Source organism: Oreochromis aureus, linkage group 20 (genome assembly GCF_013358895.1).
Source record: "Oreochromis aureus strain Israel breed Guangdong linkage group 20, ZZ_aureus, whole genome shotgun sequence".
Lineage (NCBI taxonomy): Eukaryota > Metazoa > Chordata > Actinopteri > Cichliformes > Cichlidae > Oreochromis > Oreochromis aureus.
In genome coordinates this window covers 5,962,092-5,979,924 of record NC_052961.1, presented here as the reverse complement: position 1 = coordinate 5,979,924, position 17,833 = coordinate 5,962,092, and the positions used below count along the sequence as shown (strand labels likewise).

The 17,833-nt window shown below is 38.3% G+C and overlaps 1 protein-coding gene across 1 annotated transcript in view; it reads left to right on the top strand.

Moving 5' to 3' along the window:
• LOC116320801 (deleted in malignant brain tumors 1 protein) overlaps positions 1 to 17,833 on the top strand; it is a 90,568-nt gene that overhangs the window by 30,102 nt on the left and 42,633 nt on the right. Inside the window, 5 exon segments of the mRNA XM_039604276.1 lie at positions 1,369 to 1,788; positions 3,606 to 4,025; positions 4,846 to 5,265; positions 7,089 to 7,508; positions 12,425 to 12,510. Of these exon segments, the coding sequence (XP_039460210.1) occupies positions 1,677 to 1,788; positions 3,606 to 4,025; positions 4,846 to 5,265; positions 7,089 to 7,508; positions 12,425 to 12,510 (1,458 nt within the window). The 5' untranslated portion in view covers positions 1,369 to 1,676.

Sequence of the window (17,833 nt, the reverse complement as noted above, 5' to 3'; positions counted from 1 at the left end):
AAATGATGGCTGTAGAGCAAACACTGTGGACACAGCAGCAGTTGAAAGAGAAGTGTTTAAGATGAATCTTGGCACAGTGGGAGACAGAGCTCGTTAGGCAGGCAGGTGTGAGCCTGGTTGCTATAGTGACTGCACCCAATGGCTCCATACACACGCACACAGACATGCACCTCACTTTTGCTGCTTAAAATGAACAGAAAAGTCAGGCCGAAACAAATCGTTCCCAAATGAAAAGTACACGTCGTATTGACAAAATTCTTTCACCGTGAGCGGCAACAATGTCTAGTCTACTTAATTCTCCCCCCAGTGGGGGACAGTGTGTGATGATTCTTGGGGCCTGGAGGATGCTCAGGTGGTATGTAGGCAACTGGGCTGTGGTAGGGTCCTCTCCATACCAACTAATACACAATTTGGTGCAGGCAGAGGGCCCATCTGGATGGATGATGTGACATGCACAGGCTGGGAATCCAACCTGTTTGAGTGTCGCCACTCAGGGTTTGGATATCACAACTGCGGCCACAGTGAAGATGCCGGTGTCATATGTGAAGGTAAATTCCAGAAGGTGGACACACTGAGGTCCCACTGTTTTCCTCTGTGTCCATGCTGCAAAGATTATTATACAATAACATAACAACAATAATAACATATCATGTTATATACTTTAGCATACTCCTCCTCAGAAGCTGACTACATCCATCTCAAATGTGGTCAGAAAAAGACCTTGATTTTCCCTGAATGCAAAAATTATCGGTATTCATATAATGATGTCCTCCGGTGGCAGACAATTCACCACGAAATATGAAGCTATTTTTAAGGGAGAAGGAAAACTTGAATATTCATAATATTCATAACTGTTGGCCCTCATGAAATATTTCAGTGAAACAACCCAATCACTGCAATTTAGTTACAGTCATGAAATTTGGAGCCATCAGTTATTATTGAAAAACAAAAAAATGCTTCTTTGGGCAATAACTTAGACCCAGGAGGACGTCCACCTTTATTAATTTAAGTTTATATTATACTGATGTTTCCATTATTGCCTCTTCAATTAACACATTCATGGTGAATATTTAATGAGATCAAGATAATCTTTCATTCGTTTCATCTAAAGACTTTTTATTTGAGTTTTTGTTGGGAGGGTTTCTCTGTGAAAGTACAACAAATGTCTTTATTTCGCAATAGAACATAAAACTGTTAAAATTCAAATGTGTAATCTCAAATTTGTCTCTTAATGGATACATTTTAAATATGAATACACGCTAACAAGTTCATTTTTAAAATCTTGTTCTCAAACTGTTTTTAACAAAATTCCTTCAGCATCAGCACAGTATTATAATTGATTTGTATTTCTTCTTCAATTATAAACAGAATCTGGATCTCCTTATTCCACACCTGCTTCAATACCACAGACCTCTCCATCCACCCCGGTAGATGTCACTGGTTCAACAGCAGTGGATAACAACACAGGAGTTGAGGGGGCGGTTCGCCTGGTAAATAGGGGTTACGGCTCCTGCTCTGGCAGGGTGGAGATCTTCCACAGAGGCCAGTGGGGGACAGTGTGTGATGATTCTTGGGGCCTGGAGGATGCTCAGGTGGTATGTAGGCAGCTGGGCTGTGGTAGGGTCCTCTCAGCATCAACTAATGCACGATTTGGTGCAGGCAGAGGGCCCATCTGGATGGATGATGTGACATGCACAGGCCGGGAATCCAACCTGTTTGAGTGTCGCCACTCAGGGTTTGGATCCCACAACTGTGGCCACAATGAAGACGCCGTTGTCATCTGTGAAGGTAAATTTGAGAAGGTGGAGACACTGAGGTCCCATTTTTTTAATCTGTGTCCGTGATTCAAGGTTTATTATGCAATAATAGAAATCTTGTATGTTTGATTGACATTAAAGTCTGCTAGCCACAGGTTTTGTTATATCAAATATTTTGCCATTAAACATCAATATTTATCAATCGTTAGAGCGCCACCTAGATGTAAGGCCATGTTATATACTTTGGCCTACTCCTCCTCAGAAGCTGACTACATCCATCTCAAATGTGGTCAGAAAATGACGTTGATTTCCCCGAATGCAAAAACTATGGGTGTGGTTATATAATGATCTCCTCTGGTGGCAGACAGTTCACCACGAAATACAAAGTTATTGTTAAGGGAGAAGGAAAACTTGAATATTCATAAAACTTGGTTGAATCTTCCATGATTTTGTTGGCCCTCATGAAATATTTCAGTGAAACAACACAATCACTGCATTTTAGTTACAGTCATGAAATTTGGAGCCATCAGTTATTATTGAAAAACAAAAAATGCTTCTTTGGTCAATAACCTAGGCCCAACAGGCTGTCCATTATTATTAATTTAACTACAACATTTTACATTTTATTTGAGGGCGCCTTTCAAAAACCCAAGGTCACCTTACAAAAGAACAAAATTAATAAAAGGAGCAATAGTCATAAAATACATAAAATAAGTTAAAATTGCAAAACAGAACTTGACAACAGATAAAATCAACACTAAAGCGAATAAGCCAGTTTGAACAGATGTGTTTTGAGCTGTGACTTAAATACAGGAAGAGAGTCTACGTTTCTTATGGCTGGAGGAAGAGAGTTCCCGAGGCGAGGAGCAGAGCGACTGAAGGCTCTGTTCCCCATAGTGATAAGATGTGCGGACGGAACAGTAAGATGAATAGCAGATGAGGATCTGAGAGGGCAGGAAACAGTGGTGATATGAAGCAGGTCACACAAATAGGAAGGAGCAGATTTATGGATACACTTGTATGTGAGAAGTAAGATTTTAAAGTTTATCCTGGCTTCTATGGGCAACCAGTGAAGCTGCTGAAGAACTGGGGTAATATGAGCTCTTGACGGAGTACGAGTTATGATCGCGCTGCAGAATTTTGAAGAAGTTGAGTTTATGAAGGGACCTTTAGGGAGACCAAATAAGAGGAATTGCAGTAATCAATACGTGACGTAATAAGACTATGGACAAGGATGGAGGCAGCATGGGGAGTAAGGAAGGGACGGAGTTGGTTAATATTACGTAAGTGGAAGTATGCAGACCGGGTTATGTAATTAATGTGAGACTGGAATGAAAGACTATTATCAATTATGACACCGAAACTCTGAACCTGAGGGGAGGGAAGGGTGGGAGAATTTTCAGTGTTAATGGAAAAACTGTGGGATTTGGTTAAGATAGAGGCTGTACCAACAAGCAAAGCTTCTGTTTTATTTAAGTTTATGTTATGCTGATGTTTCCATTATTGCCTCTTCAATTAACACATTCATGGTGAATATTTAATAAGATCAAGATAATCTTTCATTCGTTTCATCTAAAGACTTTTTATTTGAGTTTTTGTTGGGAGGGTTTCTCTGTGGCAGTACGACAAATGTCTTTAATTCGCAATAGAACATAAAACTGTTAAAACTCAACTGTTAAAATTCAAATGTGTAATCTCAAATTTGTCTCTGAATTGATACATTTTAAATATGAATACACGCTAACAAGTTAATTTTTAAATCTTCTTCTCAAACTGTTTTTGACAAAATTCCTTCAGCATCAGCACAGTATTATAATTGATTTGTGTCTCTTCTTCAATTATAAACAGAATCTGGATCTCCTTATTCCACACCTGCTTCAATACCACAGACCTCTCCATCCACCCCGGTAGATGTCACTGGTTCAACATCAGTGGATAACAACACAGGAGTAAAGGGGGTGGTTCGCCTGGTAAATAGGGCTTACGGTTCCTGCTCTGGCAGGGTGGAGATCTTTCACAGAGGCCAGTGGGGGACAGTGTGTGATGATTCTTGGGGCCTGGAGGATGCTCAGGTGGTATGTAGGCAACTGGGCTGTGGTAGGGTCCTCTCCATACCAACTAATACACAATTTGGTGCAGGCAGAGGGCCCATCTGGATGGATGATGTGACATGCACAGGCTGGGAATCCAACCTGTTTGAGTGTCACCACTCAGGGTTTGGATATCACAACTGCGGCCACAATGAAGACGCCGGTGTCATATGTGAAGGTAAATTCCAGAAGGTGGACACACTGAGGTCCCACTGTTTTCCTCTGTGTCCATGCTGCAAAGATTATTATACAATAACATAACAACAATAATAACATATCATGTTATATACTTTAGCATACTCCTCCTCAGAAGCTGACTACATCCATCTCAAATGTGGTCAGAAAAAGACCTTGATTTTCCCTGAATGCAAAAATTATGGGTATTCATATAATGATGTCCTCCGGTGGCAGACAATTCACCACGAAATATGAAGCTATTTTTAAGGGAGAAGGAAAACTTGAATATTCATAATATTCATAACTGTTGGCCCTCATGAAATATTTCAGTGAAACAACCCAATCACTGCAATTTAGTTACAGTCATGAAATTTGGAGCCATCAGTTATTATTGAAAAACAAAAAAATGCTTCTTTGGGCAATAACTTAGACCCAGGAGGACGTCCACCTTTATTAATTTAAGTTTATATTATACTGATGTTTCCATTATTGCCTCTTCAATTAACACATTCATGGTGAATATTTAATGAGATCAAGATAATCTTTCATTCATTTCATCTAAAGACTTTTTATTTGAGTTTTTGTTGGGAGGGTTTCTCTGTGGCAGTACAACAAATGTCTTTATTTCGCAATAGAACATAAAACTGTTAAAATTCAAATGTGTAATCTCAAATTTGTCTCTTAATGGATACATTTTAAATATGAATACACGCTAACAAGTTCATTTTTAAAATCTTGTTCTCAAACTGTTTTTAACAAAATTCCTTCAGCATCAGCACAGTATTATAATTGATTTGTATTTCTTCTTCAATTATAAACAGAATCTGGATCTCCTTATTCCACACCTGCTTCAATACCACAGACCTCTCCATCCACCCCGGTAGATGTCACTGGTTCAACAGCAGTGGATAACAACACAGGAGTTGAGGGGGCGGTCCGCCTGGTAAATAGGGGTTACGGCTCCTGCTCTGGCAGGGTGGAGATCTTCCACAGAGGCCAGTGGGGGACAGTGTGTGATGTTTCTTGGGGCCTGGAGGATGCTCAGGTGGTATGTAGGGAGCTGGGCTGTGGTAGGGTCCTCTCAGCATCAACTAATGCACGATTTGGTGCAGGCAGAGGGCCCATCTGGATGGATGATGTGACATGCACAGGCCGGGAATCCAACCTGTTTGAGTGTCACCACTCAGGGTTTGGATATCACAACTGTGGCCACAAGGAAGACGCCGTTGTCATCTGTGAAGGTAAATTTGAGAAGGTGGAGACACTGAGGTCCCATTTTTTTAATCTGTGTCCGTGATTCAAGGTTTATTATGCAATAATAGAAATCTTGTATGTTTGATTGACATTAAAGTCTGCTAGCCACAGGTTTTGTTATATCAAATATTTTGCCATTAAACATCAATATTTATCAATCGTTAGAGCGCCACCTAGATGTAAGGCCATGTTATATACTTTGGCCTACTCCTCCTCAGAAGCTGACTACATCCATCTCAAATGTGGTCAGAAAAATGACGTTGATTTCCCCCGAATGCAAAAACTATGGGTGTGGTTATATAATGATCTCCTCTGGTGGCAGACAGTTCACCACGAAATACAAAGTTATTGTTAAGGGAGAAGGAAAACTTGAATATTCATAAAACTTGGTTGAATCTTCCATGATTTTGTTGGCCCTCATGAAATATTTCAGTGAAACAACACAATCACTGCATTTTAGTTACAGTCATGAAATTTGGAGCCATCAGTTATTATTGAAAAACAAAAAAATGCTTCTTTGGTCAATAACCTAGGCCCAACAGGCTGTCCATTATTATTAATTTAACTACAACATTTTACATTTTATTTGAGGGCGCCTTTCAAAAACCCAAGGTCACCTTACAAAAGAACAAAATTAATAAAAGGAGCAATAGTCATAAAATACATAAAATAAGTTAAAATTGCAAAACAGAACTTGACAACAGATAAAATCAACACTAAAGCGAATAAGCCAGTTTGAACAGATGTGTTTTGAGCTGTGACTTAAATACAGGAAGAGAGTCTACGTTTCTTATGGCTGGAGGAAGAGAGTTCCCGAGGCGAGGAGCAGAGCGACTGAAGGCTTTGTTCCCCATAGTGATAAGATGTGCGGACGGAACAGTAAGATGAATAGCAGATGAGGATCTGAGAGGGCAGGAAACAGTGGTGATATGAAGCAGGTCACACAAATAGGAAGGAGCAGATTTATGGATACACTTGTATGTGAGAAGTAAGATTTTAAAGTTTATCCTGGCTTCTATGGGCAACCAGTGAAGCTGCTGAAGAACTGGGGTAATATGAGCTCTTGACGGAGTACGAGTTATGATCCGCGCTGCAGAATTTTGAAGAAGTTGGAGTTTATGAAGGGACCTTTTAGGGAGACCAAATAAGAGGGAATTGCAGTAATCAATACGTGACGTAATAAGACTATGGACAAGGATGGAGGCAGCATGGGGAGTAAGGAAGGGACGGAGTTGGTTAATATTATGTAAGTGGAAGTATGCAGACCGGGTTATGTAATTAATGTGAGACTGGAATGAAAGACTATTATCAATTATGACACCCAAACTCTGAACCTGAGGGGAGGGAAGGGTGGGAGAATTTTCAGTGTTAATGGAAAAACTGTGGGATTTGGTTAAGATAGAGGCTGTACCAACAAGTAAAGCTTCTGTTTTATTTAAGTTTATGTTATGCTGATGTTTCCATTATTGCCTCTTCAATTAACACATTCATGGTGAATATTAATAAGATCAAGATAATCTTTCATTCATTTCATCTAAAGACTTTTTATTTGAGTTTTTGTTGGGAGGGTTTCTCTGTGGCAGTACAACAAATGTCTTTAATTCGCAATAGAACATAAAACTGTTAAAACTCAACTGTTAAAATTCAAATGTGTAATCTCAAATTTGTCTCTGAATTGATACATTTTAAATATGAATACACGCTAACAAGTTAATTTTTAAATCTTCTTCTCAAACTGTTTTTGACAAAATTCCTTCAGCATCAGCACAGTATTATAATTGATTTGTGTCTCTTCTTCAATTATAAACAGAATCTGGATCTCCTTATTCCACACCTGCTTCAATACCACAGACCTCTCCATCCACCCCGGTAGATGTCACTGGTTCAACAGCAGTGGATAACAACACAGGAGTAAAGGGGGTGGTTCGCCTGGTAAATAGGGCTTACGGTTCCTGCTCTGGCAGGGTGGAGATCTTTCACAGAGGCCAGTGGGGGACAGTGTGTGATGATTCTTGGGGCCTGGAGGATGCTCAGGTGGTATGTAGGCAACTGGGCTGTGGTAGGGTCCTCTCAGCATCAACTAATGCACGATTTGGACAAGGCAGAGGGCCCATCTGGATGGATGATGTGCGATGCACAGGCAGGGAATCCAACCTGTTTGAGTGTCGCCACTCAGGGTTTGGATCTCACGACTGCAGCCACAAAGAAGACGCCGGTGTCATATGTAATGGTAAATTTTAGCAGCTGGAGAGTTTATCTTACCAACATGGAAATACTATGTTTGATGAAGTGTTATTGCATTGAATAATTTTCTCTTTCACAGCCCTTCTGTACCTGCTGCTTTTACTGTTGCTATTTACATAAATTAATCTTGAGATGAAGTTTACATCTCAGCTGAGATTTACTCCTTTCAGGTTACTTCCTCCTCACTTTTCATTGAATCGTATTAGTTCCCCATCCACATCATCAGTTTTTAATGACACCGAGACTACTGAATTTAAGGTTACAGCTCTCTTCTCATTAATTGAGCTTAGTCTGCAGAGCATATTTCTTGAAAAATTATAATTAACTGTTTAGTTGTTTTTCTTTCTTCTTTCTTTTAGAATAAACGCTAGTATGTGCATACGAAACAACCCATTAAAGTCCCTACACCGTCCTTAGTCCACTGCAACACAGTTCTGTGTAGGCTTGTTGGATTTTAGCACAGATTTATACAGTATATTGCATACCTGCTCCTCAACACACAACATAAGAAAGGTCAGTGGTAGACTCTCTCTATCACCCTTCATTCTTATTGAGAGTATAATTCATTTGCCAAAAAAAGACAAAATACAGAGCTTACTGATTATACTTTATTCTTGTAAATGCTTAATGCTAATCATCCAATAATATCATTAAAGAAAATTAGTCTGACATGCTGAAAGCAATGATATCTTATAGCCTAAGAAAAAGATTTTTCACCCTCAATACACATGAAGCTTTCTTCAGCACAGCCTCTTAAGCAGGCTTTCTCTTTAAGTAGGCTTAATCTCCACCTCTACTGTGTTTCACAGATGGCTGTAGGCACTCACTGTTGTACCTCTTTCCTGACCTGTAAACTGCCTAAGCCTTCCCAAGTAGTTTCCCTTCCTTAGGAATGGCTTCTCGACAGCCACCCTTCCACCCTGCCTCCTCTTTTTTTGTTGAAACATGTAATTTTTCATAGTTTTTTAAGAAAAGTGGCATGTTTCAGCCAATAAGTTTTTAGGAATCACCTCGTTGCTACAAAATTACTATTTTATGTCTGTCAAACTGTGCCATCATTGGCATTTTTTGTACATTCACCTACAGACGTGGACAAAATTGTTGGTACCCTTCGGTCAATGAAAGAAAAACTCACAATGGTCACAGAAATAACTTCAATCTGACAAAAGTAATAATAAATAAAAAATTCTATAAATCTTAACCAGTGAAAGTCAGACATTGCTTTTCAACCATGCTTCAACTGAATTATTTAAAAAATAAATGCACGAAACAGGCCTGGACAAAAATGATGGTACCCCTAAAGAATGAAAATAATGTGACCAAAGAGACTTGTTAATCCAAGGTGTGTCCACTAATCAGCATCACAGGTGTCTACAATCTTGTAATCAGTCAGTGGGCCTATATATAGGACTCCAGGTAGTCACTGTGTTGTTTGGTGACATGGTGTGTACCACGCTCAACATGGACCAGAGGAAAGAGTTGTCTCAGGAGATTAGAAAGAAAATCATAGACACGCATGTTAAAGGTAAAGGCTATAAGGCCATCTCCAAGCAGCTAGATGTTCCTGTGACTACAGTTGCACATTTTATTCAGAAATTTAAGAACACTGTCCCAACCGTGAAACATGGGGGAGGCTCGGTTATGTTCTGGGGGTGCTTTGCTGCATCTGGCACAGGGTGTCTTGAATCTGTGCAGGGTACAATGAAATCTCAAGACTATCAAGGGATTCTAGAGAGAAATGTGCTGGCCAGTGTCAGAAAGCTTGGTCTCGGTTGCAGGTCATGGGTCTTACAACAGGACAATGACCCAAAACACACAGCTAAAAACACCCAAGAAGAGGAAAACATTGGACTATTTTAAAGTGGCCTTCTATGAGCCCTGACCTCAATCCTATTGAGCATCTTTGGAAGGAGCTGAAACATGCAGTCTGGAAAAGGCGCCCTTCAAACCGGAAACAACTGGAGCAGTTTGCTCATGAGGAGTGGGCCAAAATACCTGCTGAGAGGTGCAGAAGTCTCACTGACAGTTACAGGAATCGTTTGATTGCAGTGATTGCCTCAAAAGCTTGTGCAACAAAATATTAAGTTGTGGGTACCATCATTTTTGTCCAGGCCTGTTTCATGCATTTATTTTTTAAATAATTCATTTGAAGCATGGTTGAAAAGCAATGTCTGACTTTCACTGGTTAAGATTTATAGAATTTTTATTTATTATTACTTTTGTCAGATTAAAGTTATTTCTGTTACCATTGTGAGTTTTTCTTTCATTGACCGAAGGGTACCAACAATTTTGTCCATGTCTGAAACTAAATGAGAACAAATGCTTTTCTTTGTTCTCAGACGCTTTTCTTTCCAAACTCCTTAGACTACAATGACCTGGATGACTGAGAACCTTCACAAACATAAATGAGAACAAATGTGTTTTCTGCCTGTGCGCAAGTAACAAAGTGCCTAGAGATGCAATTAAAATGGGTTCTTCACTAGGTTAATCGTTATGTAGAGACACAACAGCAGTTCATCCCTTGACTTAGTAGCATTTTTATGCTTAAATAATTTATAAATGAGTGCTAAGTGGCTTAACTAACACAAATATCTGACTACTTTGCTTAATAAAAACAGTGAATATAACAAGAGTTGCATGTTATCCATGTGATGTCCTTTGAGTCTGTTTTTTTTTTTTTTTGGTCATGCTGACAGTGTTTTGATTGAGTATACCGTCTAGATGCACATGTGTTTTTGAATGTGACTGGCACATACGTGTGTGACTTTACTGCATTTTCTTATCTTCATCTACAATAAATTACACAAAATGTAAAAATGAAATTAAAAAAAGCAGGTGAAACTGTTTGATACTGTTTGTTTATTTGTGTTGTTGAATATCCCGATTCTTTGATCTTTGGGCTGAAGGAAGAACAACACTCGGTGTTTAATGCTCAATCAACAATCTCTTTATTCCATACAACACTTTGAGCATTACGTCCGGACTGGAGATTTGCACAGGAGGGTGTCCGGCAAAATCTCGAAGTGTCTGATCGTTTCTCACATTGTTATAGCTTCGGCCCCCCTCCAAAGTCATAAAACCTAAACATCCACATTCTTTCTCTCTCTCAGTCAGCCTAAGTTACCACCTTGGCTTCCTGTTCAGTATGTTTTGTTCTTTCTAATCAGAAAAGGAAGGCCATGATTCTACACAAACAGCATTTCTTATAACTCAGCAGTATAATGCATCATAAAACAGTGTAATGATTTCACAATCTTTAATCCAAGGCATAATGTGGTCTATAGCCGTATAATGATTTAACAATTCTTTGATTACAAGTATAAGGTGGTATAAGATAGGATAATAATCTCACAGTGTATATTTCCAATGAAATCATATGGTTAATACGTTCTTCCAGCAGTGATGTCATCGAGCCTTGACATTATGGTGGAAGTGACATCCAGGGAGGGGATGTGACATTCAGATGTTAAACGATGTGTTGATGAAATAATTTTTTCCTAGAAAAGAAAAAAGATTTAGAGTTGCTTTTGAAATTTTGTCTTTCTTATTAAGCTTCAGTTCTTTACATTATTACATTATTATATTTGGAACCAACAGGAAAAAATAAAGTTTCCTCTAAGACTATATGTTTCTTACTGACAATCATGTGAAAGTGGTAGAAAATAGACACAATTGTCTACTAGCGTCAGCTTGTCCTGCACATTTGTCCTGCACATTTCCCTGATTAGATTACTCCTAACAATTGCTTCCCACCGGAAACCTTTACAACCTCCTGCTGTCCACACAGAGACTGAGGGATCTTCCAGGAATGGAGATGCTATTTTCCAGGGATCTAATCAGTCAGTACGTGATGATTTCATACCTGTTGATCTGTAATCTGGAACATAACCTGCTACACAGCATGTTAGGCACAGCTGAGACCAAATAAGCTTAATAAATCACTAATTACACTTTCAAGGCCTAAAAGTAAGGAAAATTTTAAAGTGGAGAAGAACACTTTACAAAGCTGGCTCTGACTGGCAGCGAGGTGGTGCATGATGAGAACTCAACTTAAATGCCTTTCATTCATAGGCAAGTATGGAAGCTGGTGAACCCATCACAGGTAAGATCCCCCTGCACAACCTTGGGACAACCTAAGGCACGTTGCAACCACAAGTGGGTATTCACAATGTGTGACACTAATGTTTGTGCAGGGTTAGTGTTAATTTTGTGCAGTGTGCAGGAACACAGGAGATGGTCCAACAGCAAGTGAAAGTACAAAAAGAAAAGCATGCTAAAAAAAAACAGGCAAGTATGGCAGACTGGTTTACTCATGACAGGTAAGATCTCCTTGCAGAACAAAGGCATATGCAATCATGAGTACTTACCTGCGACTGTTAGGCACAGTGTACAATCTAGTGTTCTTGCAAAAGAACACAGAAGACAAGATTTTGACTGTAATTCAGCTGAATAGTGTTTGAGGAAGTTGTTAAGATGGTTCCTAGTTTAGAGACTTTAGAAACTGCCCATGCTCATCTTAAACTTCATCTGCACAACTTGGCAGACTCTGAAATCATTCTAGTCTCTGTGTCTCAGTACTGTAGGTCATCTCTCTTACGAAAGTTTAAACCGCCAACTCTTCTTCCTCGTTCATCTGTGTGTAACCTCGTTGACCTTCTCTGCCACCAAACCTACACACTTTTTCTAATGTGCCAACGTAGTTAACCTTTAGATTCAACTTAAGGTTTCTTCCTGTGTCAAATTCCTGAGCGGTAAAAACCTTGTGTAGTAATAGTAATAGTAAATTATCCTGGTTTTGTTACAAAAGACAATATCACTGTTTGTGGTTCAATCAATCTTTATTTATAAAGCACTTTTCATACAAAAAAAAATGTAGCACAAAGTGCTTTACATGGTTAAAAGCAGCCCACCCCACCCCGCCCTCCAACTCACTCCCGACACTCTCATTAACATAAACAATCATGAATACACACATTCCCTCCCTATGTGTGGAAGTGACCTTCCACACATAGCTCACCAATAGGGATGGGTATCGTTTAGGTTTTATCTGATACCGGTGCCAAACCGGTACTTTTGAAACGGTGCTGGCGCTTAAACAGTGCTCGAACCGGTGCTTAAAGACTGGAGAACATAAACTTTGTCCAAAAACCTCTTATATTTTTATTTTTAGCGGTCTCTTTTTTTCTGCAAAATGATAACCAAGTTAGCCTTTTCTGTTGATACAACATACCTCCTTTGGTTGGAACCGGTGCTTAAACAATGGAAAACACAAACTTTTTCCTAAAACCTCTCATATTTAGCTGTAGATGTGCTCGGTGTGAGGTCTCGCAGCAAGCTATCAAATACGGTGCATTTCTCGGCTTTTAAAAAAATGCTATGCATCGCCAGGTGTAGCATCAGATTCGAGGTGTCACCTCCTTTGCACAGTATCAGCTTAAAGCACTTGTTGCAGGCTGCTGAGTTTGCATCTTTTGCTCTGAAGTACAGCCAGACTTTTGATCGCTTCGCCTTGGGCATTTTTAATCTGTAGCTCTGCTCTAAAAGAACGTACGTACCTGGGCCCGCCTACTATCCTTGGAAAGGTAAAATGATTGACTAGAATCCAAAGTGTATGACATCTCAAGAAAAAAAAAGCACCGAAATAAAGCACCGAAATGTGCGCTGCTTTTCGGTCTGGTTACTACCGTTTATTTTATAGTACCGGATACCGGTACCCATCCCTACTCACCAACAGCACAATTTAACTGCTTAAAAATAAAAACTTATGAAGAAAATAAGTTCTTAGCAGAAAAATATTTTTTATAGATATATTTTTAGTTTCACCATAGATCTCTCATTAGAAATTGGCCTTTTAATCATAGTTTCATCTTTGTTGAATTACCCAAATGTTTTTCTTTTTTAAATATAGATTTTTTTGATGCCTTTTCTGGTATAAAGAGTTAGAAGTGCAGACTGGTATTGTGTCAGCCTCACTGCTTCAGCAAATAAACAGGATATTAAAAAAAATAATCTTAGAGAGTTGTTTCCTTGTTTGTTGAACTCATCTTCATTTAGATCTTATGAGGGATCAATCTATTATTTTTCTTTGTTTTAAAAAGCACAACATGAATGTGTTAACAGAAATCTTTGGATGTTAAGCAACACATCCACAACCTCCATTTCACATGCAAAGAAAGCAGAAGAAGATTTAATCAGAAACATATAAAAGTCCAGCTTTCAAGCTTTTTTTTTATACGTTTCTGAGTTTTCATCAGCCAATGGTTTGTGTTGATGTCAGGAAGAATCATGGAGTTTCATGTTTGCAAATTGAAAATCAATAAAAATGTAGTGAATTTAACTGAAGTTGAAAATGTTTGATCTGTTAGCTTAAATATTTTCTGGTCTTCAATTTAATTTATAAAAGTGTCTCAAATTATTTTGGGCATGTAGTAATTACTGATTGTTTGTATTTTCAGAAGCACTTCAGGATGGAAACGCTGATCTTGCTACTGCAGAAATTCCCATCCATGCAGAAAGGGAGGGAGGAAAAAAGGTGTTTTTTTCTGTTCTCAAACTGATCTCCCTGTTGGAGCTCAGTCTGGGGGGAGTTATTTTTTTCTCCTTATCTTTCCTCATGTTGTGCTTTTTCCATGTTATACCCCTCTGACCTGTCTTCCTCATGTGATGTTTGTGTAATGTATGTATGGTCAGAAGGGTAAGACGGCGCTGGCACGGCTGGCAGCCTTAACCCAATTTCCCTAGGGATGAATAAAGTATCATCAATCAATCAAACATCACAGTTGGCTGTTTATTTTCTTTGTCTGGAAGCTTGAGGCTCTTCTGTAAGGAAAAATGTGAACAAGGAAAAATTCTCATTGAAACAACGGAGGACACAGCTCAACAAGGCAGATACAGCATTGAGTATAGAGAAGGAAGATTTCTCGAAACTAAGACAGTTATGTATGTGAGCATCACAAAGCTGGAAGTGTCTGACTCGGGAGTGTACAGGTGCTCTTTGGGCAGAGTGGGTGTAGATTTTTTTAATTCAAACTATGAATTTCAGATCTCTGTCAAAGAAGGTGAGTTTCTACTGAATGTCATGAAAATGTTTGTTCATACCTGTCCAAATACTTACTGACACCTTATTCAAACTACTTTTGTATATTATATCAACTGTACAAATGCAGTTATATTAGTTCTGCTGTGAAGCCCAAACTGTTACTTTCTTGGACTTTTTCACTAAAAGAATATTTATGAACCTCCAGTTTACCTGTCAGTCAACTAGCTGCATTATTCATTATTGATAGCTTGATAGCATTATTGATGAAGTGTTTCAACACTAAATTTAATTCTGAAACCTTTTTCAACATAAGCATTTGTCCCATCAGCCTCCACACCAACGATGAAGATGACACCACAGAGTTCAAACTCCACTGTTACATCATCCTCCACTGAAGCTTTCCAACACTTTCCCACACAACCTGCAAGTTCAGGTACATTTATATTTGCATGTATGTAGATGGGTCTATTTAAATTACACATGAGTTTATAAGAATGTGTCACATACCCACAAAGGAATAACTGTGTTAGAAGTAAAAAGACATTAAGTTGAAATAACGTACAAGTAGAAAAAGTGCAGTACTTCTAATCTTCTAATCTTTCTAGTTTTACAATTGTGAGTACAGCAGTTATAGCACACAAAAAGCCTCATATGAACTGTAGGTATTAATGAATACTTTAATTAAAATGAGGAAGCACAGCAGTAGATAATCATGCCTAAAACCGAAACAAATCTTATCTTTATAGTTTTCATCTTAAGGTGGACATGTATGAGCAACTATGCTTTAAGTAATATTAAATGAACATTTCTCTCTACCTAATGAGCTGTTGTATGTGTTGGTGCTGAATGAATAAGGAAAATACCTGCTTACTGTGAACATGCAAGCACATGAATTCATATAACACTGTGGCTAAATGAACTGGCCCACAGCCACATACTGTATTTAAACTAAATAAATTAAGTCTGTTCTGTTCAACTCCTGTAGATCTGCTGCTATACATGGGTCTGGTTGTGATTGTCCTGAGCGCCTTCTTATCAGCAGCTTTGCTGATTTTCTGCAAGAGGGGGGCCACTAAACCCAAAAGTGAGAGTACAAAAAATGAATTTTAAAGCATTTTTTAATATTTTTAAAGGACTTTATGGATGCATTATCCTGTTTTGGAGACTATCCCCAACCTAAAACCTAGTTTTTGCAGTAAAATCTAGAAATATACTTTATGGAGACTGTTTACAAAAATAACTTTCTGTGGGACAGATTTGTATGTACCAAGTGTTTAGTGTAAGACTAAAGAACACTTTTTAAAAAGATACTATTCATCTATGAAGCTATAACTTTCTTTTAAATTGTGTACACAGAAGTCAAACCTGTCTTCCATAACACACACACACACACACACACACACACACACACACACACACACACACACACACACACACACACACACACACACACACACACACAGTTTACTAAGGTGAGGCAAAGCCACCAATATACATCTGCACAGATGTTACATAGACTATTTTGCATCAATTAAATCAGGTGTGGCTTATCAGTCACACCAAATGTACATTTAAAGTTCAATGTATTCTTCCCTGTATGTAACCAAAGCACCAGATGTTCATTTATAACTAAGAACAGTGACTGATTACAGCAGTAACTACTCGTAGTTACTATTTAGTTAATAGTTACTAGTCATTTCGATATTTATGTCACTGACCTGACCTTATTTCAGTTCTTCAGATTTAGTTCCTCATATTTTACAGTGTTTGGTTCCTCAGGTTCTACATACTGCAAGGTTTCCTCATGCAAGATGTTTATGTTCTAAACTTTGTTTTCAGGACCTCCAGTGGAAAATATCTACTCCAGCATCATAGATGTAAGTTTTAGGAAGTATGAGACATGACTTTCATTATTGCTTAGTTTGTATCAGTCGGGTGGTTTCTTCTCCTCCTTCAGGACAGCCAGCTGTATGAAGAGATCAGAGAGGAGACATTTTTCAGTTTACACCACTGCCACATGTCCCCAGCCAGATGGAGTTGAAAGCTCAGATGACTAAAGCATCGCCACTTAGAACTTAAAACAGTGTAAGTGGCGTGATCTTTCAGTTCAGTTCTTTATAGTGAATCAGGTAAAAATGGGAATAGTCATTTCTCAGTTCTTAGACACAAAGATGAAAGTTGTGAAATAATTTTTCCCAATAAACTGTTGACGGTTAAAGATATAAAAGTTTCTTCTTTAATTGTAAACAGGGTGCACCAAGGTGGCACCGGCCACCACCTCAAAATTTGCTGGCCCTCCTGCCAAAACTGTCCTGTGATGGTGATAAGTTAAATAAACGTGAGCACAGGAGAGACAAAAACACCCTACAATGAGTTGAAACATTAAATCGTTATTTAAAGCAAATTATTATAGATTTCAAAATCTTATTTGGTTTTCATATTTATCCATTTTCACTGATATCGACTTTAATAGCAGGAAATTAAGTTGACATATAATTCTTTTCTTTCTCCCATTTTTGCCATATTTTTCAAGTAACCTGTATTTGACAACAGCATAATAAAACTGGAAATTCTGTATTTGGTGGCCCCCATATGGCCAACCCTATGAAAGAATTGTGGAGCTGCCTGTAGAGGAGATAAGTGTATTGGAGAGGGAAAAGTCTTTTAAATTTGTATTTTACAATAAATTTGGATTCAAATTTATATTAAAAAAACTATTTTTAATTTATGGGATTAAGGATTTCAAAGATTGTTCAGATTTTATGTCAATAATATGTTGGACGGTTCAGGACTAAGTATAACATATATGTTGATACTGATATATATATATAAAAAGAATCAAGCTATTCAAACTTTTCTATATAAACACAGTAGAGTGATACCAACTTAACTCTCCCTTTTCTGTTAGTTGCTATCCTTTTCTGATGGATCTCTGTCACCCAGGTAATTATGATACTCAGATTTGCTGGTAATGCACACACACTCTGGATCCAGTTTATTAGGTACATCTAATCATAACTATTTTTTTTTTCATAAATGTTACACTGCTGTCTTTTGACCAGAGCAGTAATTGGACTGTTTTTGCAACTGTTGAGGAGCCAGTGGAATGAAATGAATCCAGTTGTGTAATGACTGATCCATGTCATCATCTTTTGCTTTATCTTATCATTACCGATCTGCGTTTCATGTATTCTGCCATTTCTTCTTAAATCTGTATTCTTTTCTTAGGTGCTCTCTAAGCGAAGTGCTCTGGCGTGTTCACACATGAAGAT